This window comes from Ornithorhynchus anatinus, chromosome 15 (assembly GCF_004115215.2).
Source record: "Ornithorhynchus anatinus isolate Pmale09 chromosome 15, mOrnAna1.pri.v4, whole genome shotgun sequence".
Lineage (NCBI taxonomy): Eukaryota > Metazoa > Chordata > Mammalia > Monotremata > Ornithorhynchidae > Ornithorhynchus > Ornithorhynchus anatinus.
In genome coordinates, this window is record NC_041742.1 from 15,168,820 (window position 1) to 15,195,166 (window position 26,347).

The 26,347-nt window shown below is 70.5% G+C and overlaps 1 protein-coding gene across 1 annotated transcript in view; it reads right to left on the bottom strand.

The window, feature by feature from the left end:
* POLA1 (DNA polymerase alpha 1, catalytic subunit) overlaps positions 1-26,347 on the bottom strand; it is a 179,539-nt gene that overhangs the window by 98,092 nt on the left and 55,100 nt on the right. Inside the window, exons 30-31 of the mRNA XM_029079578.1 lie at positions 19,681-20,227; positions 15,643-15,774 (exon numbers count right to left, since the gene is read on the bottom strand). Coding sequence (XP_028935411.1) covers positions 15,643-15,774; positions 19,681-20,227 — 679 coding nt within the window. The remainder of the gene's footprint in view (positions 1-15,642; positions 15,775-19,680; positions 20,228-26,347) is intronic.

The window sequence follows — 26,347 nt, forward strand, 5'->3', positions numbered from 1 at the left end:
TCCGTCGCGCTGGACTCTCCCGAACGCTCCGCGCACTGTGAACGCTCAGTAAATGCCATCGATCGACTGACCGGGCGCTGTACCGCGCGCTCGGCCCCCTAAATCTATCGGTGAATCTACGGTACCCGAGCGCTTACTGTATACCGAGCCCTCTGAACGCATCCATCGCCGGTAGCTTCTGCGCCCGTGGCCACGGGGAAAGTACGCATCGTTAGAGCTCCCCGCCCACGAGCGGCTCGCCGTCCAGAGGCGAAGCCCGAGAAGCGGCGTGGGCTGGCGGACGGAGCCCGGGCCCGGGCGTTGAGAAGGACCCGGGTCCTAATCCCGGCTCCGCCGGCTTTCTGCCGGGTGGCCTCGGGCGAGTCGCTTGACTCCCCCGGGCCTCCGTCCCCCCGCCCCGTAACACGGGGATCGAGACCGCGAGCGCCCGCAAGACCACGCGACGACCGGACCCGGCGGACTTGAAAACCAACAAAAGGACAGCGGGCGAGTCTTCTCGCCAGCTATTTCGGCCCCTGGGCATTTTCCAGATCGTCGACGCGCCTGGACAGAATTCTCTTCGCCGGCCTCCGTCGCCGCTCGGGTGAAAAGGTGAAATAGAGCCAGAGGCGATACAGCGAGGTGGGGTGGGGAAAAATCTGCCCCCATTCCCTCTCCCTCATCACCACCTCGGCCGTGCGGCGTCCCGCTGTCCGTTATCTCGAAAAGGGGAGGTGGACGCGAAGAGAGGGGTGGCTCGCCCCTCCGCCGTGAAAAACCCGGCACAGCGGCCGTCCCCCTCCATCGGGCGCACGCCCACGTGTACGCCCGGAAAGCGACGCCGACTCTCGCCCCTTTCGATCTTCCCATGGCCGGCCCGGCCCCGGAGAAGCCCGCGATTTTCCGAGTCACTCCGAGAGCCGGGGGCGATCGTGGAGACGGATGACGGCGGGGGGGGGGGGGGGAGCGAATTCATTCTTCTGGCTTTTGTTTCCGGCTTTTTTAAAAAACCGGCTCGGATCTTCAGAGTCCCGAACGCCGGCAAGGCGGACGGGATAGGTATTCGGAGGGAAAACGCGGATGTTTTCCCGAGGGCGTTATTAACAATTAATAATCATTACACCGGTGCCTTGTTTACCTGACCCCGCGTGAATTCGGCAGCCCGATAATTAGCCCCGCGTTCAGTACATCCGTACGTTTCCCGGCGTAGATCTGACTCATTCGTTCATCCATTAAAATCTGCCTGACAGACGTAGATGGATAATCACGCTACAATCTGTATCTACCGGATTATAGAAAATCGCCCAAACCGTCAAGTTCAAGCGAAGCGGCCTTGCCTCTCCCCCGTGACCGACGGGAGCGCGACGGCGACGCGGCGACCCGCCCCGGGGCTCGGCGGGGAGACGGGGTGTCTTCCGCCACCCCCGTCCGGCCCCCGACCACGCGGGACTCCCTTTTGAAAAATCAATGAACCGGGGGGGGGGGGGGGGGGGGAGAGACCAAGGCCGCCCCTACTTCCGGCCCGCGGGTCGAAACCCAGCCGACCGACGTCAGGACGCCCCGCCGGCCCACGGAAAATCCAACGGGCACGGAGCGGGCCTTTCGGGCACGCAAGTCCGAAAGGGGAATCTTCTCATTTCACGCCGTTCGGGGCGCGGGACGGGGACGGTCACGCCGCAACTCGGCCGCCCTCTCCCCCGACGGGCCCGCGGCGAGGGCGCCGGCCCCGGCGCGGGGCGGACGGCTCGGCGCGCCTTTCGCCTCGGCGACGGGTGGGACGCGGCGCGCGGGGAATCGGCGCCTGACGCTCGGCCATCCGCTGCGCCTCGGCAGACGCCGACCGAACCGCGGCCGGCGCACGTTTTCCGGCCCGACGCACGGCACCTCCTCGACGCGGCTCACGGTGCGACCGTCCGGCCGTCTCGACTCTTCCCGTCGAGCGCCGACTACGCGCCCGGGCGTCGCTCGAAGCGCCGGGGCGGATCCGGGTTTACCGGGTCGGGCTCGGTCCCTCCCCCGTCCCACACGGGGCTCGCACGCTCGACCCCCGTCCTCCGGCCGGGGAGAACCGAGGCGGAGCCGAGACCGGAACCCGGGTCCTCCCGGCTCCCGGGCCCGTCCGACGAGCCGCGCCGCCCCCGGCTCCCGCCGGCCGCACGAGGGACGGGAACGGCTCCGGGGTCGGCCCAGCCGTGGCCCGTCCTCTCACGGATCCAGCGCCGCAGGCCCCTCGCCGACGCGGCCCCCTCCTCCTCCGGACGGAGACCGCCCCGCCCGCCCGCCCGCCGTCCGTCCCGAGCGTTCGGTACGGCGCCCGGCCCACCGTAAGCGCCCGCCGGGTACGGCGCGGGGCGACGGGGGAAAGAGGCGGAACCGAAAAGGGGAGGCCGCGTCCTCCCCACCCGACCGTCGGTCCGGTTTCCCGGAGACCCGCGGGAAGGCTCCGAGGGCCCGAGGGTGGGGGGGGGGGGGAGAAACGCGAAGCGAAAGGCCCTCCCGCCGCCAACGCCCTCTGCGCGTCCGAAGCCTCCTAAAGCCGCGGGTCCCCCCGCCGCGCCGCTCTCCGGGACCCGGCGCCCGGTGCGGCGGCTGCCGCCGACCCGCGGGCGGGAGCGGACGGCCGTCCGCGGACGCCCGGGCCGGCGACGGCGGGGTCGCCGGCGGACTAGAAAGCTACGGGGCCGCGGTGACGGCCGCTGCCGAGAGGGAGGAGGGCCGTGGCGTGGGGGCCGTCACTCGTCCCGCAGAGGCCTCCGCGGGTCACGGGTTCCAATCCCAACTCCGCCGCCCGTCTGCCGCGTGACCTCGGGCAAGTCACGTAACCTCTCTGCGCCTCATCCGCAGAAGGGGGATTCGGACTGCGGGCCCCGTGCGGGACGACCCCATCGCCTCCCCCGGCGCTTAGAAGAGTGCTCGGCACATCGTAAGCGCTCAACCAATCCCACCATCGTGATTACGGCTATCGTTATTATTATTATTACTCCCGCGGGTTTCACGCGAGTCTCTCTGCCCGCGGAGGGACCGGAAGAAACGGACGTGGCCGAAGGGATCGGGAGGCCCCGGTCTGCCCGGTGTAGACCCGAATCGATCCGTCGCTCCTATCTATTGAGCGTTTCTCGGGCGCGCACGCTCTAGTCCGGCAGTGGCGTTTCCCGAGCGTGGCTCGGCGGAGGGAGCCCGGGCTTCGGGGTCAGAGGTCACGGGTTCGACCCCCGCGGCTCCGCCACCTGTCGGCTGTGTGACCGCGGGCGGGTCGCTTAACTTCTCTGCGCCTCGGTTACCTCGTCTGGAAAGCGGGGATTAACCGTGAGCCTCACGTGGGACGACCTGATCGTCCTCTATCTCCCCCGGCGCTTAGAACAGTGCTCCGCCCAGAGTAAGCGCTTAACAGATACCGACGTCATTATTACTTACTGAGCGCTCGCCGCGTGCGCGGCGCCGCGCTAAGCGCTTCAACGGACACGTTCCCCGCCCCCGACAAGGTTCCGATCTAGAGCGGGGGCTTTCCCAAGTGGCTTTTGAAATCGTTTTTCTGTTTCTGGTGCCCCCACCTCTAATAACGGCGCCGCCCTGTCCGGCGCTCACCGTGTTCCGACCACCGCGCCGAGCCCCAGGAGAGGCGCGAGGCAATCGGGACCGAGCCGGCCGGCAGCTCGGCCCGAGACCGGGGGCCGAATGCCCATTCCGCGGAGGAGGAGACCGAGGCCCAGAAAATACCGACCGGCGGGTAAGCGCCGACCAACATCGGGCGCCGTCGAGTCGTTTCCGACCCGTGGCGACTCGGCGCGTCCGCTCTCTCCGGATCGTCCCGGCCCCCGCCGCGACCGGCGACCCTTCTGACGGTTCTTCCGTTCCTCGTAACGGTCCCTATCCGGCTAGCCACGTCCTCCCTGGACTCTTCCTACCATCGGTGGCTTCCCCGGAGAATCGGCCCTCCCGGTGATGCGGACGGGGGCACAGCTCTGGGGGGGCGGGAGGTCACGGGTTCTAATCCCGGCTCGGCCGGGCGGCTAAATTTCCCCGGGCCTCGGTGACCTCATCTTTAAAACGGGGACGGGGCCCCACGTGCGGCGGGGACCGGGTCCAACCCGATCTAGGCTAATCTGAGTCGAGTCGTTCGGCCTTCCGAAGACCACGTGGGTCTAACTGCTCCGAAACCCATCTCTCGCTCTCGCGGGCAATCCACGTACCGGCGGGAGCCTTCCCCGCCACCACCCTTCAAGAGGATCGGTGCTCTGACCGAGCAGATATCACCATCATCGATGTCATCATTAGTTGAGCGCCCACTCCGCGCCCCGCGCCGCGCCGGGCGTCGGCCCGGGCGAGCAGCACCGGCGCCCCGGAGAGGCGTCCCGTGAAGAGGCGCCGAGTCGCGGACGGCGGCGACCGAAGGAACCGCTTGGGCTTCGTGAAGCGGAACCCTTCCCGGCGACTAAATCACGGCGAGGTGAGAACTCGGGTCGGGTTTCCCGCAGATACCCGGCACTCCGACTCTCGGGAGAGTCCGGACGCTGGGCCCCGGGCGGGTCCCGTTCCTCCCCCCACAGCGGCGGGTTTTTTCGCCCTCCCCTCTCTCCACGGTCCGGCCCTTCCTCTCGATGCGAACCGCCGTCAAAAGGGGCGGAATGCGTCGGGCGCTTACCGCGGGCCCGGCGCCGTTCAGAGCGCCGGGGGAGACGCGGGGTCATCGGGTCGTCCCAGGTGGGGCTCGCGGGCTCCATCTCCCTTTTACAGACGAGGCCGCTGAGGCCCGGGGAGCTGAAATGACGGGCCCGGGGTCACCCCGATCTGAACGCGTGACCTCCCGCCCCCCGGGCCCGGGCTCCACCCGCTGGGCCGCCGACGCTTCCCGTCGGGCCGGTCCGGGCCCCGGCGACGGACCGCGTCGTCTACCCCGCGACCATCGCCTCCCGGCACACCGCGTTCGGCCTCCCCGATGGTTCCTCTCCAACGGCGTCACTCGTCCGTCCGACGGTACGTATCGAGCGCTCGCTGTGTGCGGAGCACTGGACTAAGCGCTTGGAATGGACGGATCGGTACCGGAGACGGTCCCCGCCCTCCGACGGGCCTAGTCTAATCGGGGGAGATGGACGAGAACAATAGCAGCGAATGATAATACGATAAAATAATAGCCTCCTGCCCCCCCCCCGCCCGGGAACCCTCCGGGACTCTTTCACGGGCAGGCTAACCGAGGCCCAGGGAAGGGAAGCGACTGCGGGGTCAGCCGGCAGACGAGCGGCGGAGCGGGACTGGGACCCGGACCCTCCGACCGCCCCCCCGGGCCTCTCCCCGCTAGGCCGCGCCGCTTTCGAGGTTCGGGACGGCCCAAACTCGGCGCGGAGCTCGGCGCGCGTCTCCCGCCCGTCGGACGCGGGCCCTCGATCGTACGTTGGTCGCGGGCAGGGGACGTGCCCACCTACCGCTCCGTCGGCCCCGCCCGGGGCGGGGGCTCCGTAAATGGGGCCGAAGGACCGCTCGAGCGCCCCGTTTTCCCCAAGGCGCGCGGGGAAGCGGGGGGTGTCGAGCGGAACGAGAGGGAAGGGCGCCCCGGTAAGCGCCCGGGGGCTACACGACGGGATCAGCGGATGAGGGCCCGCGCCCGGTCCGACGGCCCCGGGGAGCCCGGCGCCAGCGGGCGTGGGGATCGAGGCGGCGGCGGGCCGCGCCGTCCCACCTCCCGGGGGGGGCGAGGCTCCGGCGGCCGGGGACCGGGGCCCCGCGACGTCGACCCCCCCGCCCCCCCCGCCCCCGGGGTACCGGGAGGGGCGGGGGGACCCGTCCGTCGGCGGGCGGCCCGGGCCGGCGGACGTCTCCCTCGCGACCGCCTCGCTTCCGTCGACGCCTCCCCGACGGCAGAGGCTAACGCTTCGAAACCGCCCCCCGCCGCCCAAAAACCGATCCGGCTAAACAAACTTCCCAATGGCATCTGACGGAGCTACACCTATTCTTCCCATCTCTAAAGCGGCCCAGAATTAATTACCAGTTCTATGGATCTATTGTAAGCATAACAGACTAAAGAGCCATCGCAGACACGTCTATTGTAAAAGCGCAATCCCGAGAGCGGCTCGTCGAGGGCCGGGACGATTAACACCGAATGCTTTGTCAGCTCCAAGACGGAACCTGCACCGCCCAATCGGGGAATGAATTAGAACAGTGGGTTACCTTTCAAATTAACCAGGGCAGCTAGTGAGGAAAATTTCGCGCGAGTGTAATTCTCAGCCTCTGTGAAACCACACAGCGGGGCACCGTGCCAGCCGACGAGACGACGAAATCCGCCCGCTTAGAAGAAGCCCTCTCCATTTCCCGACCGGGCTTCGCCGGCGCTCTCCTCCGGGGTCCGCCGTCTATCCGCTGCGCCGCCACGGGACCGGAGGAGAGACGCTCCGCGTCGACCTCTCCGGCGCGAGAAAGGAAGCCGCCGGGCGGGCGCCCGGGCCCGGGGGGAGGACAGTCCAGCGCCGCGGGCAGCGGGGTCCCCCCGCTCCCGACGAGCTCGGGCGTTCTCGGAAAGGCGCCTTCCGAAATGGGCGTCTGCGATTTTCTTTCCGTGTCGGTTCCCGAACCCCGGCCTCGGGCCGCAACGGGGGGAGCGGGACGGCGCAGGCGGCCGACGTTCCGTTTGCCGGACGGCGGGGGAGGCGGGTCCCCGGGGGAGAGCTGGAGGAGAGAACCCAACGGGAATAACGCCGAAGAAACGTCCCCCGGCACCGGGGAGCCGATCTGGGCCCTCGGCAGAATCGACGCCGGGGATCTGAGCGTCGGGTTTCTTCCGCACGGCGCGGCGCACGGGGATACCGCCCGGAAGGGCGCCTTTTAACGCGGCCGGGGAGCGCGGTTCCGGCAGCCGACGGGCGGCGCGTGGCCTAGCGGGTGGGGCCCGGGCCCGGGGGGGGGGGTCACGTGACGACGACGTAGCTACCCGTTGAGCGCTCACTACGTGCCGAGCACCGTTCTAAGCGCCGGGGGCGGATACGGGGTCGTCGTGAGGCTCGCGGTCTTCGTCCCCATGTCACAGACGAGGTCACCGAGGCCCAGAGAAGTGAAGCGGCTCGCCCACGGTCACACGGCCGACAAGCGGCAGAGCCGGGGTTCGAACCCGTGACCTCCGACTCCCAAGCCCGGCCTCTTTCCGCCGAGCTAACCCCGCCCGTGCCCCTCGTCCGCCGCGTGACCTCGGGCGGGTCGCTTCACCTCCCTGGGCCTCGGTCACCCCTTCCGTCCCAGGGGGGAGGAGGAGCGTGAGCCCACGATGGACGGGGGCTCTGTGCACCCTGATCTGGGCCAGCGCGCGGTACGGTGCCCGGCCCGGGGTCGGCACTTGACGGACACCGCCGTCCTGCCGGGTGCCATCTCGGGAACGGCACAGCGTCTGCCGAGCAAGCCTCCCGCCCGCCCGCCGCCCTCCGGAAAAGCGCCGAAACTACGGAGGAAGCATTCGATTTCGGCCCGTTCCCCACCACGCCTAGCCCGCTCGCAGCGGACGGAGCTCATTCACCGACTCGGTTTCTTCCGCCCCATCATCGGGTCCTCCTTTTCGACCGTCCCTCTTAAACGGCGGGACGCCCCGAGCGGTTAATGGCACGGCTCAGCCGCGGCGGAAACCGCGAGTCTCTTTCTCGTTCGACGCCATTTGCCGTGGGCCCCGTTGCGAGCTGACCCACCCGCCAACGGCTCACGCCCCGCACGGAGCTCCCGGTTCAGGCCTCGTCTCCGGCGGATGTTAAATCTTTAGGGAGAGCCTTTGGATGCTCCAACACCAAAGATATTTACCACAGAGAAGACTAAGCTTTTCTCCTCATCGGGGAGGGAGCTGAGCGGTACGAACTTATTTAGAAGAAATTTATTCATTATATTAATGTCTGTCTCCCCATCTAGACTGCAAGCTGATCGTGGGCAGGGGCTGTGTCTACCAACTCCGTTATATTGTACTCTCCCAAGTGCTTAGTACAGCGCTGCGCACTCAGTAAAGTGCTCGATAAATAGCGCTGACTGATTATGAAGACGCCACCGTTACTTGGCCGAGCTGATGCTTTTATCCTCTACCTTACGTTCAGGCTCTCCGATTCCCCTTCCTAAGCACCGAGTCTCTCACCTAAATTATCCTTTAGAAATAAAAAATACACGTAGCCAGCGGGAAGTGCTGAACACCGCAAAGTGCATGCACAGAGATCATGTCAAGTTCTCACCTGAGTATTCTTTCCCAGTGCTTGGAGCAGGGTTCTGCACAGAGTTAGCTCACTGTGGGCAGCGAAGGTGTCTACCACCTCTGATGTATTGTGCTCTCCCGAGTGCTTACCACAGTGCTCTGCTCAGAGTAAGTGCTCAATAAATATGATTAATACTATTCCCGCCTTTTGATGTGCAGGACCATCGGTGGCCAAGGTGATCGGCCCACACCGAACTGGCGGGCGGTCATCCTTGGGAGCTGCTCTGATCTTTGCCACCAATAATAATACCAATAGCGGAATTTATTAAGCGCTGACTATATGCTAAGTAAGTTGTACTAAATGCTGGGGTGAATACATGCAAATTGGGTTGGACACAGACCCTGTCCCGCGTGGGGCTCAGAGTCTTCATCCCCATTTTACAGATGAGGAAGCAGACGGAGAGAAGTTGAGTGACTTGCCCAAAGTCACACAGCTGATAAAGGGCACAGCCGGAATTAGAACTCACGACCTTCTGACTCCCCAGCCCGTGCTCTTTCCGCTGAGCCACGTTGCTTCCTGTTAGCCAGCTGTTCGTCAGGATTTTTGCCGGGCCCGTCCATCTCGAAGAACGCCCTCGGAGGAAGATCATCGATCGGAAATCTTCACTTCACACCCGATGGCAGGGCACCAGCAGGCCTGTCCCCATGGATGGATGGCAGGAACGCGGAGAACGAAAACGTAGGGGGAGCCCACGGTGAAGCTGAGCAGTAGTGGAGGCTGAGGGCAGCGTGGCTCAGAATAAGAGCTTAACAAATACCACCATTATTATGATTATTATGTCTGTCCCCCCCACTCTACACTGTAAGACCCTCGTCGGCAGGGGATCTGACTGTTTATTGCCATAGTATCGTGGCTCAGTGGAAAGAGCACGGGCTTTGGAGTCGGGGCTCATGAGTTCGAATCCCAGCTCTGCCACTTGTCGGCTGTGTGACCGTGGGCGAGTCACTTAACTTCTCTGTGCCTCGGTTCCCTCAGCTGTAAAATGGGGATTAAGACCGTGAGCCCCACGTGGGACGACCCGATTCCCCTCTGTCCACCCCAGCGCTTAGAACGGTGCTCGGCACATAGTGAGCGCTTAACAAATACCAACATCATTATTATTATTATTATTATTATTTTAAGCCCCGCTTTCCGGGTGAGGCGACCGAGGCCCGGGGAAGCCGACGGGAGACCGACGACGATAACGGCGACGACGGCCCCGTCCTAGGTGCACGATAACGGTGACGGTAATAAGCATGGCACCGTTCTGGGTGCCGGGGAAGAGACGGGTTAACCCGGTCGGACACAGTCCGGCGTTCACCGTCTTAATCCCCGGTTTTCGGACGAGGCGACTGAGGCCCGGAGGAGCGAATGGGAGAGTAACGATAACGGCGACGACGACGACGGGCAGCGCGGCTCAGAGGAGAGAGCCCGGGCTTAGGAGGCGGGGGTCGTGGGTTCTAATCCCGGCTCCGCCACCCGTCGGCTGCGTGACTTCGGGCGAGTCACTCGACTTCCCGGTGCCTCGGTTCCCTCCTCCGGAAAACGGGGACGAGGACCGGGGGCCCCAAGCGGGACGACCCGACGACCCCGTACCTACCCCAGCGCTCGGAACGGCGCTCGGCACACGGCAGGCGCTTGAGAAGCACCGACGTCGTCAGTGATATCGACGACGGTCTTTCCTAGTACCTCGGTGGCGCTTAGCGGATGCCACCGTCATCGTTACTAATAACGTCGACGACGGCGTCCGCCGAGCGCTCGCTACGTGTTGATGGGGCTGGGCGCGGTCCTCGTCTCTCACGGGGCTCGGGGTCTACAGGAGGAGCACCGGGAAATGGCGACACTAAACGCCATCCCAGGAGCCCCCGCCTCGGCGCGCCCTCCGGGGCGCTCGTCGAGGCGGCGGGATGTCGTCCTCCGGGACCCCCCCCCCCCCCCAGGGGATCCCGGGGGTTTAGGGGTCGCCGGCGGGACCAGCCCGAAGGAGCCCCCGCGTTCAACCCAGCCCCACCGACGCAGAACACCTCTCCCGACCACCCTAATCGTTCGCGATCCTATGCGTTAAGCGCTCGCTTTGTGTCACGCGCTCTTCCGGGGGGTGCAGACGAGTTGATCGGGTTGGACCCGGTCTCCGTCCCGGAGAGGGCTCACGCCGCAGGCAGGAGGGAACGGGTATCAGGGCCCCGTTCGGCGGGAAACCGGGGCCCGGAGGAGCGCGGTGACTCGCCCACGGTCGCGCGGCGGAGGGGCGGCGGGACGGTGATCGGGACCCGGGTCCCCAGACCGCGAGGCCCGTGCTCTCGCCGCCGTGCCGCGTTGTCTCCCGCGGGGCCGCCGAGAGGGATGGGGAAATAGCGGGGAACCTCTTCCCGTTTTCAAGGCGGGAAAGGAGATAAAGGAGGAAGCAAGATGCCAGGACGTCCGGCGCTGAGATTCCCGACTGTTCTCGCGGCCCCGGCGACCAAACAACTCCACAAAACCTCCAGCTCGCATCCCCTCGGCGCGAGAAAGATCCCTTCGGGTCGTCGGCTTGGGCCGCGCGCCCGTCCTCTGACTGCGGCGAGCGTTCGACGAATACGACTGAATGAAGTCCACCTGGGCCGCCAATCGATCGACACTATTTAATGAGCGCATACTGTGTGCTTTTAAGCGCTTATCATCATAATAATAATAATAACGTTGGTATTTGTTAAGCGCTTACCACGTGCCGAGCACTGTTCTAAGCGCTGGGGTAGACGCAGGGGAATCGGGTCGTCCCACGCGGGGCTCACGGTCTCAATCCCCATTTTACAGACGAGGGAACCGAGGCACAGAGAAGTGAAGCGACTCGCCCACAGTCACGCAGCCGACGCGTGGCGGAGCCGGGGTTCGAACTCGTGAGCCCCGACTCCGAAGCCCGTGCTCTTTCCGCTGCGCCACGCTGCTTCTCCATTATCATTAGCTTTGCTACCCTAAGTGGCGGAGCAGTTACAGGTTCATCAGGCCGGACCCGATCCCCCACGGGGCTCACGCTCCTGACCCCCGTTTTACAGACGAGGTAACGGAGGCCGGGAGGAGGGAAGCGACTTGCCCGAGGTCACACAGCAGACGGGAGGGGGATCCCGGATCGGAACCCAGGTCCTCCTGACTCCCACTCCACACGCAGCACAGGTATTACCATCATCACTTGTCACCATCTCACCGGACGGGGATCCGGGGACCCGTCGCCAAGCTGTCGACGTTTCTCCTCCGGGACGTTAGCTTCATTCGTTCGATACATTTACGGAGCGCCTCCCGGTCACCCGTCCGTTCAACGAACGGTACCCACTGAGCGCTTCCCACGTGCGGAGCGCTCGGGACGGACAAGCGGGCGACGCCCGCCGACGGGCTCACGGTCTTCGCTCCCGACCTCCGTTTAGCCAGGTTAACAGAAGGTCGGTGAGAGAGTCCAAAGCCCGGGAGGACCGGGAGGGAAGGACGGTGGGATGAAAAGTCACGGGACGTCGAGCTTCTCGAGGGAGGGAAAGAAGGGAGGGAGGGGAGGGGGGGAAGGAGGCAGGGGAGAGGAGAGAGAAGCGAGAAGCCCGAACCGGCCCTCGCTGCTCGCTCCCGAAGGATTCCCTTCCGGGTTCCCGCAATCCCTCTCCCCACCGGCAAACCCCTCCCGAGCGCCCGTCTCCTCCGAGAGGCCTTCCCCGCCTGAGCCCTCGCCTCCCCTTCTCCCGCTCCCTCTCTCCATCCCGGCCACCGGCCCCGTCCGTCGTCTAGCCGCCGACACGGACGTCCGCCTCCCCCTCTGGACCGCGCCGCCCTCTCCCGGGCGCCCGGCGGGGCGCCGCGCGCCCCGGCGGCGCTCGCTCAACATCGGGCCGTGAGAGGATGGCGGCGGGCACGGGACAGCCGGGTCCCCCTTGGCGCAAGGGGAAGCCGCCGGAAAGCCGGGGAGGGCGCGGAACCGCGAGGCGGCCCCGGGCCGCGGAGGAAGCCGGGGGCGGACCCGCTCACGCCTCCCCGCGCGTCGGGCAAACGTGGAGAGGCGGGAGCAAGTCCCCGGCTCGGGAGTCGCGCGGACCGTCCCCGGGGCCGACGCTAACGTCCACGTCGGGACGGGGCGGCGGCCCGCCGGTCCCGTGGACGGGGGTGGCCGAGAGGGGCTGGGGGTGAAGCGGGCGTTCGCCTCCGGAACCCCCCCCCCGGGGAGACCTTCGGTCATCCGAACGGGGATCCCCCGCCTGGACCGCGAGCGCCTCGCGGGCGGGGAACGTGCCTACCGACCCGGTTGGCCGGGGCTCTCCGCGGCGCTCGGCGCGGGGCTCCGCACCCGGTGAGCGCTCGAGGAACCCCCTCGACGACGACGACGACGACGAAGAATCCCCGAAGCGAAGCCCCCCTCGCCGAGAACCGCGGCCCGAGGCGCGGAGGGCCGCCGCGGTCCTCGGGCTCGAGGCTATTATCGGGCCGGGAGGTCGGCTTTACGGGCGGCTGTTCGTCCGCTGCCTCGCTCCAAGACGGAGACGGGAATCCTCCTCCTCCTCCTCCTCCTCCTCCTCCTCCTCCTTCAATATCTCGAAAACGCATCACAACACACACAACACCACCGGGTCCTCTCCCGGGCCTCTCTATCACCGCGGACGGCGCGACCGTCCTTCCCGTCTCTCGGGCCCGCGAGCTCGGCGTCGTCCTCGACCCGTCTCTCTCGTCCGCCCCGCGCGCCCTACCCGTCGCCGAGACCCGCCGGTCTCACCTCTGCGATATCGCCGAGACCCGCCCTCTCCTCTCCACCCGGACGGCCACCTTACCGCTGCGGGCTCTCGTCACACCCCGGCTGGACTACCGCGTCGGCCTTCTCTCCGACCTCCCCTCCTCCTCTCTCGCCCCGCTCCGGTCTATCCTTCGCTCCGCCGCCCGGCTCGTCTGGCCGCGGAGACCATCCGGGCGTGTCGCTCCCCTTCTTCAACGACTCCGGCGGTCGCCCGTCCGCCTCCGCTCCAGACGGAAACTCCTCCCTCTAGGCTTCGGGGCTCTCCGTCACCTCGCCCCTTCCCACCTCTCCTCCCTTCTTCGCTCCCCGCCGGCCGCCCCGCCCGCTCCGCCCGCTCCGCCGCCCGCCCCCTCGCCGTCCCCCGGTCTCGCCCGGCCCGCCGTCGCCCCCCGGGCCGCGTCCTCCCGCGGTCCCGGGACGCCCTCCCTCCTCGCCTCCGCCGAACCCATTCTCTTGCCCTCTTCGAAACCCCACTTGGAGCTCACCTCCTCCGAGGGGCCTTCCCGGACCGAGCCCCTCTTCTCCCTCCACGCCCTCCGCCGTCCCCCCTTCACCTCGCCGCGGCTTAACCCTCTTTTTCCCCTTCTCCCCCTGCTCCTCCGCCTCGCCCCTCCCATCCCCGCGGCACCGTGCTCGTCCGCCCGACTGTATACGTTTTCGTCACCCTCTTCATTTACTCTGTCAACGAATCGTACATCGCCTCCATCCTATTCGGTCGCCATCGTTCCCACGAGACGTCCCTCCCCTCGACCCTATCCGTCGCCATCGTCCTCGTCCGTCCGTCTCCCCCGATCGGACCGTGAGCCCGTCGGACGGCGGGGACCGTCTCTCTACCCGTTGCCGACCTGTTCGTCCCGAGCGCTCAGCACGGTGCTCCGCACATGGTAAGCGCTCAACGAATACTACTGAATGAACGAACGGACCTCATACCCGTTTCCCTTCCCGTCACGCGTCGGGATGACGCGCCGCGCTATCTCAACAGGACGGGCCGCGTTTCGGAAAGTCACGCCGAGAAAAACGAGAGAACGCATTCCCCGCTCGGCACGCGGCTGAGCACGGGCTGAACGTCTCCCACGAGACCCGCCCGCGCCGCCTCTCTCCGACGGAGACGTCGCGGGAGCGTCCCGAGACGATCCCGGGCCTCTCCCGCCCGCGACGCCGACCGGGGCGTCGTCGAAGCGCCCGCTCCGCGCCCGGCGCCGTCCCGAGCGCCGGAGGAGAGACGGGATCCGGCAATCCCGGCTCCGCCGCTCGCCCGCCGCGCGACCTCGGGCGGGTCGCTTCGGCGCCCCGGGCCTCGGCGACCTCATCCGGAAAACGGGGACCGGGGGCCCCCCGGGGGACGGGGACCGTGTCCGGCGCGACCGGCCCGTCCCCCGACCCCGGCGCTTCGAACGGCGCTCGACGCGCGCCGAGCGCGTGACCGATGTCGTCGCCAACGGGCCCCGCGCGGGGCCGCTCGGCGGACGAGGGGACCGAGGCCCAGAGAGGCGACTAGCCCGAGGGCACGAGCGGAGAAGCGGCGGAGCCGGCATCGGAACCCGGATCCTCCGGCTCCCGGGGACGGGTGCTCTCCGCCGGGCCCCGCCGCTTCTCCACGTAAAGAAGAGCAGCGCGGCTCAGGGAAGCGGCGCGGCGGAAAGGGCCCGGGCTCGGGAGTCGGAGGTCGGGGGTTCGAATCCCGGCTCCGCCACCCGTCGGCCGTGCGACCGCGGGCGAGCCGCTGCGCTCCCCCGGGCCCCGGTCCCCTCGTCCGTCCAACGGGGACCAAGACCGCGAGCCTCAGGCGGGACGACCCGACGGTCCCGTATCTCCCCCGGCGCTCAGAACGGTGCCCCGCGCACAGTGAGCGCTTGACGGGCACCGAGGTTATCGTCGCCTTCCGACGACGACGCGAGGCCCACGGAAAAGCCGAGAGAGGGCCCGCGGCCAAGGCCGGCGGCCCGTGGTGTTCCGAAGAGGCCCGGGGCGAGCGTCCGTAGCCCGTTTTTCAAGCGAGCTCCGCGTCTTGGCGTTTTCCCGGCCCCGAGGCAAAGGCTCACGCCCCGCCGCCTCCTCGAGGACCCGTCTCCCGCGGGGACGGAGGAGCCCTCCCCGGCATTCGACCCGTCCCCTCCCCCACGCCGAGCGCGGGACACGGAGCGCCGAGAGCCGGTCGTCTCGACGTCCCTCGCCGACCGGGTCCGGAGGCCGTCCGCGGCGGGCGGAGAGGGCGGCGGGAGAGTCGCCGCCGGCCGACCCCCGGGAAGCCGAGGATTCCCGGTTATTCGGTCAAATCCCAGCTCCCCCCCGCCGCCCCGCGCCGCCAGCCGAGGGGGCTGGACGCTTCACCGTTCAAAACGGACCGGTTCTAAGCGCCGGGTCCGCCGCCGCCACTTTCCCGTCACCCTTAGCTCCGTTTCCCCCTTTCCACTTTTTAAACCAGGTTCCGTTTCGCAAAGGCAGCTCCTCCGGGCGTAACTGCTCTCTCCCCTTTAAACGCGGGCTCCGGCGAGAGCCCCCGATCCCTTCCGACCGCCGGCGGACCTCGAGACTACGCGCTCGACTCCCGCTTGAGTTGACTGGGCTCCGCGTGTCCCCCTCTACTGTGCCGAACGTTCAAAACCTCCCGTGCCGTCTCTTCCCGCCCCGAACCGCCCCACGCCCGGAACCCTCGCAAGCGCCCACACGGACGGGGTCGCCCTCCCGGAGACGCCGGGTCTCTCGTGGGCCCTCGGGGTCCGGGCGGGTACTCACGCCGTAGTACTTTCGGATGTGACGTCTCACGTCCAGGATCAGTCTGTTGATCAACTGGGTGGTGAAGGTCAGGGTGGAGACGTCGCAAGCCGGGTTACCGCAACGCTCCAGGCTGGGCTGCATTTGAAATCCCTGCGGCCAGAGGGAGAGAGCGGGTTAGAAGACGGAGGGACGCGGGGAAGGCCCGTCTCCCCACGGGTCGGCGTCACCGCGACACCCGCGTCGGTCCGGCGCCGGGATCTTCCGTCCCGGGGCTTCTCCCGCCCACTTAGAGAGGAGAAAAACTCGAAGGGGGGGGGGGGGGGGGGAGGAAGCCATCCGCGGCGCGTCCCCGCCGGACGGTGATAACGACGCCGACGACGAGGAGGCCAGTCCCTTCTGGGTCGCGCTCCGCGCTCGGTTTCACGCCCTTACTTCGCCACCTGCCTCCCGTCCGCGAATGTCCGTCTCCCCTTCCCCGACCGGCGGGCGGACGGCGGGCCCGGGAGGCGCAAGGACCCGGGTTCTGACTCCGGCCCCGCCAGAGATCTGCTGCGTGACCCCGGGCGAGCGACTTGGCTTCCCTGGGCCTCGGTTCCCCCACCGCGCGGGAGGCGGACCGCGTCCGACCTCATCGGGTCGAATCTCCCCGAGCGCTTCAGACGGCGCCGGGAACGTAAGTGGCCCTCGACGAGTACCGTCGACAAAGAAAAAAATACGTCGCCACCTCTGTCATACCGTACCCTCCCCAACGCTCCGCACAGTGCACCGCGCGGCGTGGGTCGGCGGCAAGGGCCCGCGCTTGGGAGACACAAGTCGCGTGACCGTGGGCGAGTCCCTTCGCTTCTCTGTGCCTCGGTTCCCTCGTCTGTAAGACGGGGACGAAGACCGAGCGCCCCACGCGGGACGGCCCGACTCCCCCGTGTCCACCCCGGCGCTCGGAACGGTGCTCTGCACGTAGTCGGCGCTTAACGGATGCCGACATTATCATTCTAATCCCGGCGCCGCCGCCCGTCAGCTAGGTGACGTCGGGCGGGTCGCCTGGCCTCCCGGGGAAGCGGCGCGGCCCGGCGGAGAGAGCCCGGGCTCCGGAGTCGGAGGTCACGGGTCCGACTGCCGGCTCTGCCCCTCGTCGGCCGGGTGACCGCGGCGGAGTCGCTTCGCTTCTCCGGGCCTCGGCCCCCTCATCGGGAAAACGGGGACTGACCGTGAGCCTCACGCGGGACGACCCGATGGCCCCGCATCTCCCCCGGCGCTCCGCAGGCGGTAAGCGCTCGTCATCATTATTCTCCGGGCCTCGTCCACCTCCCCTGGAGAACGGGGAGGAGGACCGGGAGCCCCACGGGGGACGACCCGATGGCCCCGCATCTCCCCCGGCGCTCGGCGCACGGGAAGCGCTTCACCGAAACCGTCGTCGTCGTCGTCGCGGCTAAACACCACCGACCGGTCGAGAATGTTAACGTTCGGCGAATCCCCTGACACGGCACGATCTGAAAGGAGCTCCGGCCGCGAGGCCCGAGCGCGGACAGAGGGGCGAAAGGATCGATCCGAGAGAAAGGATCCCGCTTCGCGACCCGTCCCGGGAAGGATCGGGAGAAGACGCTCCCCCCCGCTCAGAATTTCCCGGGACAGCCGGGCGACCGTCGGTCGCCGGAACCGGCTCCCTTCTCGTCCGTTCGCTCCACCGCGGCTAGTGAGCGCCGACTGCGCGCGGAGCGCCGCACCGGGCGCCCGGGGGGGTCCGCAGGACGACAGACCCACACGTCCCCCGCCCGTAAGAAGCTGAGGGACTCGAGGGGGAAGACGGACATGGACGTCAAACAGGAACGGGTCAGGCGCCGAGAGAGCGGTCCGCCGACGTCCGTCGGAGACGCGCCGAGTCCCCCCCCCCCCGGTGAGGAGCGGCGCGGCCTAGCGGCTGGAGCCGGGGCCCGGGAGTCAGGAGGATCCGGGTTCCAATCCCGGCTGCGCCGGACGTCTGCCGGCCCCTCGGCTTCCCCGGCCCCCCCGTGGCCTCGCCTGTAAGACGGGAACCGACGACGTCGGTATCTGGTCGGGCGCCTGCTACGTGCGGAGCACCGTTCCGAGCGCCGGGGGAGAGACGGGGAGATGATGATGATGATAATGCTGACGACGGCGGTATCCGTTAAGCGCTCACTACGCGCCGAGCCCCGTCCTAAGCGCCGGGGTAGACGCGGGGGGATCGGGTCGTCCCACGCGGGGCTCACGGTCTCAATCCCCATCTGACAGGCGAGGGAACCGAGGCCCGGAGAAGGGAAGCGACTCGCCCACGGTCCCACGGCCGGCGGGGCCGGGCTCCGAACCCGTGACCTCCGACTCCGGAGCCCGGGCTCTCTCCGCCGAGCCGCGCTGCCTCTCCGGGGTCATCGGGTCGTCCCGCGTGAGGCTCGCGGGCCCGATCCCCGGAGAAGTGAAACGACTCGCCCGGGGACACGCGGCCGACGGGCGGCGGAGCCGGGACCCGGAGCCACGGGCCCCCGGGCTCTCTCCGCCGGGCCACGCCGGGCCCCGGGCGGCCCGCCCGACCGCCCCCTATCTCCCCCGGCGCTCGGGAGAGCGCTCGGCACGTAGCGAGCGCTCACCGAGTACCGTCGCTATCATTAGACCGCCCGGCCTCCCTCCGGACCCACCCGGCGCCGGATGCGAGGTCCGGGGCGGCCGGGCGGCGCGCCCCGGCCCCCGGCCCCCCGCTCGGGCCCCGCCGGGCCGGGCGACTCCAGGTGGAAGCAATTTTAGAGCTCGTGACATCCCCTCTTTCGCAGTTGGCCCATCTGCAACTCGTCAAGCCTCCGTGCGATTAACTGTCTTATTTACAGCCGTAAGGAAGCAAGAGTCAAGGACTCAGCCCGGGCTTGCCGGGCGGGCTCCGCTCCTCCCCCCGCCGGGGCCTCTCGCGGGCTTCCAGGGTCCGCTCTGTTTTCGTGTGAAAGAACGAGAGACATCTGCCGTTTGTCCAAATCAACCGAAAATAAGCACTTTTAATTTAGACGAGGGATCTCTCCTTTCGGGCTCAAGGTCCTGGGACGCTCCCGCCGGCTCCTCGTCCGCCGGGGGCTCAGGGCGCGCACGCGTGGCGGAGGAGTTGAACGGCTGGGCCCGGTCCAGACCCCGGCCCGGGGTCGGGGAGACGGCGTCTGGCAGGGGCTCCGGAGGGGAACGTGACCCCGGGGGGGGGCCCGTCCCTTTCTCGGGCCGACGGGGGCGGACGGCGGGGAAGGCGAGGCCCGAGGACCTCCGGGCGGGGAGGAGGCGGGCGGGGGCGCGGGGGGACGGGACGGCAACCCTCCCCTCGGTTCGCCCCGGGTTAAGGGGAGAACGTCGCGGCGGGCCCGAGCCGGGAGCGGGGAGGACCGGGACCGCGGGTTCGGCGCCCGGGGGATCGGCGGGAGCGTGGCGGAGGGCCGCGGGGCCGGCGCTCACGGGGACCTCCGCCGGGCCCCGGTTCCCTCGGCCGTGGAAACGGGGGTTGAGGCCGGGGCCCCCGGGCGGGACGGGGACCGCCTCCAACCCGACGGCCCGGCGCCCGCCCCGGCGCCCGGCACCGCGACCCCCGGCTCCGCCGCTCGTCGGCCGCGCGACCCTGGGCGGGTGGCTCCGCTTCCCCGTGCCCCGGTTCCCTCGTCTGTGAAACGGGGACCGACCGTGAGCCTCACGTGGGACGACCTCACGACCCCGCATCTGCCCCGGCGCCTACAACGGGGCCGGGCCCACGGCGAGCGCTCAACAGACACCGACGTTATCATCATTCCGGTGCCCGGCACGGAGGGAGCGCTCGGCAGATACCACGGAGGAGGGGAAAGCGAAAAAGCAACTCCAACGGGAACGCTTCCGAGCTGACGCCCGCTCGGGAGGCTCCGCGAGGACGCCGAAAGCGGGGTTCGGGGTCGGAAAGGAAGACGGTCCCGTCTCCGCGGGCGCGACGGGGCCGTCTGACTTAGAACGCGGAGCGCGGAGGGCGAGCTCCTCCCCCAAGCGGCGGGGGGAGAGGCCCGGGGGAACCGGGCGCACGGAGGGGGAGCGGGGAGGAAAGAGACTGACCGAACCGTCGAAGACCCCGTCGTAGACGTTCTCGGTCCCGCAGTTCGGACAGGGAAATCTGAATCGGTCACAGTCCTTGTATCTCTCTTCGTCCGTGAGCTGAGCCGGGCCGCCGATCGGGACGTCGCCCCCTTCGTCTCGACGGTAACGTTGGGCTCGGAACTGGGAGGGGTCCAGGCCTAGACGAGGAGAGACGACGACAGGAACGCTCGAGGTCGGCAAGGCGCGGCCCGCGGGGCCCCGTCCCCCGCGAGGGCGCGCTCCGGAAAGAACAGACATCTCCGGGAGGGCAGCTTTTACGGGGACCGGAGGCGCGCCGCGTGCCAAGGAACGACCCGTCTCTTCGCGAGAGGCGGCTCTGGGAGTGACACGGGCACGCCGCGTCAATCCCCCCGGGGCAGACCCGCCGGAGGACGCTCCGTTTCCGAAGCGGTCGCTTCCGCGGGGCGTCGTTACGACGTCCTCTCGGGTCCCGCTGCACGTCTCCGCTACGCGCGCGCCGGCGGCGGCGGGAGGCTCTCCCGGGCCCGGGAGGGCCCCGTTGAGACTCGAACAGAGGAGAGGATCCCGTCAGAGCGAGCCGGCCCGCGGCCCCCTTTCGAGTCACCCTCGGCGCCGCCGGCTCGGATTTCAACGCCGCGGTCCGTCTCGTTTCGGCTCGCCGGTGGGCGGCGGGGAGGGAGCGCGCCGCCGCGGCCCCGACAAGAAGCGATACGGATCCCGGCGGCCGGAACCGCGGGACCCCGACCCCCAAAAACCCGCGCGACGCCGACCCCGCAGGTCCGACCTCCCGCGACTCCCTCCCCGGCCCATAAGACCGAGGGCGCCCGGTCGACGCCGGGAATCGCCGGCCGCTCCGCCGAAGCTCGGGGGCCTCGCCGTACGAGATCATCTCCCGCGATCTGGGGGAATCGGCCGGCCGGGCGGAGCCCGGGGTGCCGTTTAAGCCCAGGCGGCTGAATCGGGATTCGGGCGACTCCGCGGCGTCCTCGCCGACGGGACGAAGGGGAGGAGAGTCCGTCCGGGGCCCGGTTCCAACTCAGCCGGCGGTTCGGTGGGGTCGGCCGGGCCCGCGCGCGCCCGACCGAGCGCAAGCCCGCGGGGCGTCCGTCCGGACCGAGGTCCCACCCCCGGCCGTACCCGGTCGTCGAAAGATACCCGCCGGAAGTCACGCGGCGGCCCCGGCTCCCCCCGCCGACCGGGCCGCGGCCCCCGGTTGACCGTTAAGAGCGGGTCATTTGCCCGGGCGCCCTGAAACCACCACCCTCTCCTCGCCGACCAAATGCCCGAGAGACGCCTTCCCGTTCACGCGTTCGTTCGATCGTATTTCTCGAGCGCCCACCGTGCGCCGAGCCCCGTACTGAGCTCCTGGGAGAGTACGACCCAGCGACCGGGGGACCCGTTCCCGCCCCCGGCGAGCTCACGGTCTCCGGGGGGAGACAGGTAGATACACGGTAAATGAAGCGCGCATCTACACGTTCGCCCTTCCCTTCCAGCAAGCCGTCCCGAAGGGGTTCCGACCGACTCCGCGGCCCAACATCCGGGCCAAATAACGCGCGTGCGGAAGGAAGCGGCGCGGCTCGGTGGAAAGAGCCCGGGCTTCCGAGTCAGAGGCCGCGGGTTCGACTCCCGGCTCTGCCACCCGTCGGCCGCGGGACGGCGGGCGAGCCGCTTCGCTTCTCCGTGCCTCCGCGACCTCGTCTGTACGACGGGGATCGACCGTGAGCCTCACGTGGGACGACCCGATCACCCCGTCATCTCCCCCGGCGCTCAGAACGGCGCTCGGCACGTAGCGAGCGCTTAACAGACACCAACGTCATTACTGTTGTTATCCCTTCCCCTCCACCGGCCCAGAACAAACGGGAGACAACGCGACGACAGAAACCCGCGGGTCGGCCGACGGCGTACGGGCCGGGCGAGGGGGAAGCGGAGGCGGAGGTCCCGTCCCGTCCCCCCTCCCGTTCGGACCGAGAGCCCCCCGTGGGACCCGCCCGCCTCTTCATCTCCCCCGGCGCTGGGCACGGCGCTCGGGGCGGAGCGGGCGCTCAACCGACGCCACGGCCGTCGACGCTCCTCCGTCGGAAAAAGCCGACGGCGTCCACCTCCGGGAGGTCCGTCCGCTCGGCTCGCACGCCCAGTCGGGGCGAGGGGAGCGCCCCCCCGCCTCCCCGTCGGCGAGGACCGGGGGTCTCGCCCCGTCTCCCGCTCCCGCCCCGACTGTCCGCTCGCTGAGGCGGCTCGGTGGGCAGAGGCCGGGCCCGGGAGTCAGAGGTCACGGGTCCGAAGCCCGGCTCTGCCGCCGGTCGGCCGGGCGACCGCGGGCGGGTCGCCTCGCTTCTCCGGGCCTCGGCGACCTCGTCTGGAAAACGGGGACGAAGGCCGCGAGCCCCACGTGGGACGGCCCGATTCCCCCGTCTCCCCCCCCCGGCGCTCGGCCCACAGCGGGCGCCGAACGGACACCGACATTATCACCGTCGGGTCGTCCCACGTGGAGCTCGCGGTCCCGATCCCCATTTCGACGACGAGGCGACCGGGGCCCGGAGAAGCCGAGCGCCTCGCCCGAGGTCGCGAGGCGGACCGACGCCGGGGGCGGGATCGGAACCCGCGCCCCCCCCCCCCGACCCCCGAGGCCCCAGCCGGCCGACGGACGGCGGGGCGGGGTTGAGAAGCAGCATGGCTCACCGGAAAGAGCACGGGCTTTGGAGTCAGAGGTCATGGGTTCGAACCCCGGCTCTGCCACCTGCCAGCTGTGTGACTTTGGGCGAGTCACTTAACTTCTCGGTGCCTCAGTTCCCTCATCTGTAAAACGGGGACGAAGACCGTGCGCCCCACGTGGGACGACCCGATTCCCCTGTGTCTACCCCAGCGCTTAGAACGGTGCTCGGCACACAGTGAGCGCTTAACAAATACCGACATTATTATCGGGTCCCCGGCCCCCGGCCCCGCCGGCCGACGCCCCGACCGCGACGACGACGGCGGCGGCGGCGGTCAAGCGCTCGCCGCGCGCGGAGCGCCGTTCTGAGCGCCGGGGGGGACGCGGGGTCATCGGGTCGGCCCACGGGCGGCTCACGGTCAATCCCCGTTTCGCCGACGAGGGAACGGAGGCACGGAGGGGCGAAGCGACCCGCCCACGGTCCCGCGGCCGACGGGCGGCCGGGCGTCGAACCCGCGGCCTCCGGCTCCCAAGCCCGGGCTCTTTCCGATAGCGCCCGTCGAGCGCCCGCTCCGCGGCGGGGCGCCGCGCTAAAGCGCTCGGGACGCGCAAGCCGGCAACGGACGGAGACGGTCCCCGCCCTCCGACGGGCTCGGGGTCTAACCGGGGGAGACGGACGGACGGGAACGACGGCGATGGGCAGGATCGAGGGGACGGGGTAAGCGCTCGACAGACACCGACGTTACCGTCCTCAACCCGACCCCCGCCCCGCCACCCGCCCGCTCCGTGACCCCGGACGAGCCGCCCGACGTCTCCGTGCCCCGATCGGCCTCGTCGGTAAAACGGGGATGAAGGCCGCGAGCCCCACGTGGGACAACCTCGCCACCCGGCGTCTGCCCCGGCGCTCAGGAGGGGGCCCGGCGCGTGGCACGCGCTGAACGGGGACCGCGATCGTTACCGTCACCGCGGCTCCGCCGTCGCGACGGCCGCGCCGCGCCGCCCCCCCCCGGCCGCTCCGGCTCCGGCCGCCGGGCCTCGCGCCCGCCGCGGGCCGCCCGGCCCCGCGCCGCGCCCCCGACCCTCGGGACCCCGCGAACCGCCCGCCGTAAACCTCCGCGGCCGGCGCTTATCTCGCCGCGGCGGGCGGACCGGCCGGCCTCGTCATTTCAGATCTATCGCGGGGCCGGACGCCTCCCCGGACCCGCGCCGACGGGCTCCGGGGCCGAGGTCGGTCTGAAAAGATCTCGGGAACCCCGGGAGGCCGGACCGGCGGGACGTTTCGCGTTCTCCTTCTGAGGAGAGAAAAATAAAAAGGGCGAGACGGCGTCGCCCGACCCCTCTTTCAAACGACGACGACGACGGCCACGGCGTCCGTCGAGCGCCGCCAAGGCGTCCGGCGCCGTCCCAGGCGCCGGGGTAGAGGCCGGCCGATCGGGTCGGACACGATCCCCGGAGGGGCCCGGGGTCCCGATCCCCGGTTCCCGGACGAGGTCACCGGGGAACGGAGAGGCGACGCGACCCGCCCCGGGCGCCGTACCGAGCGAGCGGGAGGACGCGAGATCATCTAGACCGCGAGCTCGCGGCGGGCGGGCAACGCGTCCGCTCCGGGTTCTCTCCCGAGCGCTCGGGACCATCCCCCGCGTAAGGCGGGCGCTCGGGAGACGGGACTCGACGGGCACGCGGAGAAGACGACGACCGCGACGACGACGAGGACGGCGGTAGCCGCGAAGCGGCGCGGCCCGGCGGCGAGAGCTCGGGGGTCGGAGGTCGCGGGTTCCGATCCCGGCTCCGCCGCCCGTCGGCCGCGCGGCCGCGGGCGAGGCGCCTCGCCTCTCCCGTCCGTCCGACGGGGATCGGCCGTGAGCCTCACGCGGGACGGCCCGTATCCGCCCCGGCGCTCGGAACGGCGCCGCGCGCGGAGCGGGCGCTCAACGGGCACCGACGCGGCCCGGGGGTCCGGGGTCGCGGGTCCGAACCCCCCCCCCGCCCCGCCGCCCGGCGGCCGCGCGACCGCGGGCGGGCCGCTCCGCCGGGCCTCGGCGACCCCGCCCGTAAAACGGGGACTGAGACCGTGAGCCGCACGCGGGACGACCCCGTCGCCCTCCGTCTACCCCGGCGCTCAGAACGGCGCCCCCGCGCAGAGCGGGCGCTCGACAGACACCGACGTCGTCGTCGTCGTAGCGAGCGCCGCCCGGGGCGGACGCGGGGCCGTCGGGCCGGCCCACGCGGGGCTCGGGCTCTCCGCCCCCAACTCCCGGAGGGGGGGACCCGGGCCCGGAGGGGCGAAGCGGCCCACGTCCCCCGGACGGCCGGGCCCGCGTCCCCTCCGCCGGGCCGCGCCGCTCCCCCTCCTCCGCCGGCGGGCGGGAGACGCGGCCCGGACCCGCCCCCGACCGGCGGGGCGGCGGCACGGGGGGCCGAGGGGGCCGCCCCCGGGGGGGTTTCGGGGCGGGACGAATCCCCCGGGGGGACGGGGCACGGGCCCCCGGCGCCCGGCACGCCGCTCACCGGCCCCCCCGGGCCCCGGGGAGCGTCCCGGGGAAAGGGGAAGGGGCGCGGGAGAACTCCCGCGCTTTCCGGGCTCACGGCCCGGGAAGGAAACGGAGTCGGCTGCTGCCACCTAGAGGCCGCGGGCCCCCAACGCCCGGCGGCGGCGGGGCGGGAGGGCGGACCGGGCGGCTGCGGGGCGGGGCGGGGGCCGGGGAGGGCCGGGGGGCGCGGGGCGGGAGGGGCGGGGAGGCGGCGGGGCGGGAGGGCCCTGGGCGGGTGGGGCGGGCGGGGCGGGGCGGGGAAGGGCGGACCGGGCGGCGCGGCGGGGCGGGGCGGGAGGGCGGGAGCACGCCGGGCGGGAGGGCCGGGGGGCCGGGGCGGAGGGGCGGGAGGCGCGGGCGGGAGGGCCGGGCGGGTGGGGCGGGCGGGGCGGGGCGGGAGGGCGGAACCGGGCGGCGCAGGCGGGGCGGGGCGGGAGGGCCGGGAGGCACGGGGCGGGAGGGCCGGGGGGCGCGGGGCGGAGGGGCGGGAGGCGCGGGGCGGGAGGGCCGGGCGGGTGGGGCGGGCGGGGCGGCAGGGCAGACCGGACGGCGCGGGGCGGGAGGGCCGAGGGCGCGGGGCGGGAGGGCCGAGGGGCGGGAGGGCCGGGAGGCGCGGGGCGGGAGGGCCGGGCGGGCGGGGCGGGGCGGGAGGGCCGGGAGGCGCGGTTCGTCGTCATCGTTCCCGCGAGCTCGTCGCGAGCGGGGAACGTGGCGACCGACCGTCGCCCCCGAGGGTCCGGTACGGTGCCCGGCGAACGTCGCCGCCGCCGCCCGGCTCCCGGTGGGCGGGGACGCGGCGGCCCGGCGGACGACGGCGGCGACGTCGCTGTCCGTTGGGCGCTCGCTCCGCGAGGAGCGCCGTTCTCGGCGCCGGGGGAGAGGCGGGGGCGGCCGCGGTCCCGCGCGGGGCCCGCGGCCTCGGTGCGACCGGGGGAACGGGCGGGTCGCGTCCGTCCGGCGCTTCCAGCCTCCACGCCTCCGAGCGGCCGGCACGGGACCCGGCCCGCGCGGCCGCCGGACCGTCCGGGCGACGGGGAGCGGCCGGGGGCCGCCGCCCGCCCGGGGCCGGCCCACCGCGGGGACGGATGGAGGCCCGGCTCGGATGACGGCAGGGCTGACGGTGGGGTCCGCTGAGCGCTCGCTCCGCGCCCGGCGCCGTTCTGAGCGCCGGGGGAGGTACGGGGGGATCGGGTCGTCCCACGTGGGGCTCGCGGTCGACCCCCGTTTTCCAGATGAGGCGACCGAGGCCCGGAGAAGTGAAGCGCCCCGCCCGCGGTCACGCGGCCGACGCGCGGCGGGGCCGGGATCCGGACCCGTGCCCTCCGCCTCCCGAGCCCGGGCTCCCGCCGCTCGACCGCCCCCTCCGCCTCTCGCCTCCCGCCGGCGCCGCGATCTCGCGGGCCTCTTCCGGGCCCCTTTCCGAAAGCTCGCCCGCCGACCGCTCCGGAGGCGCCCGGGGCCCGTCCCCCCGCCTCCTCCGTGA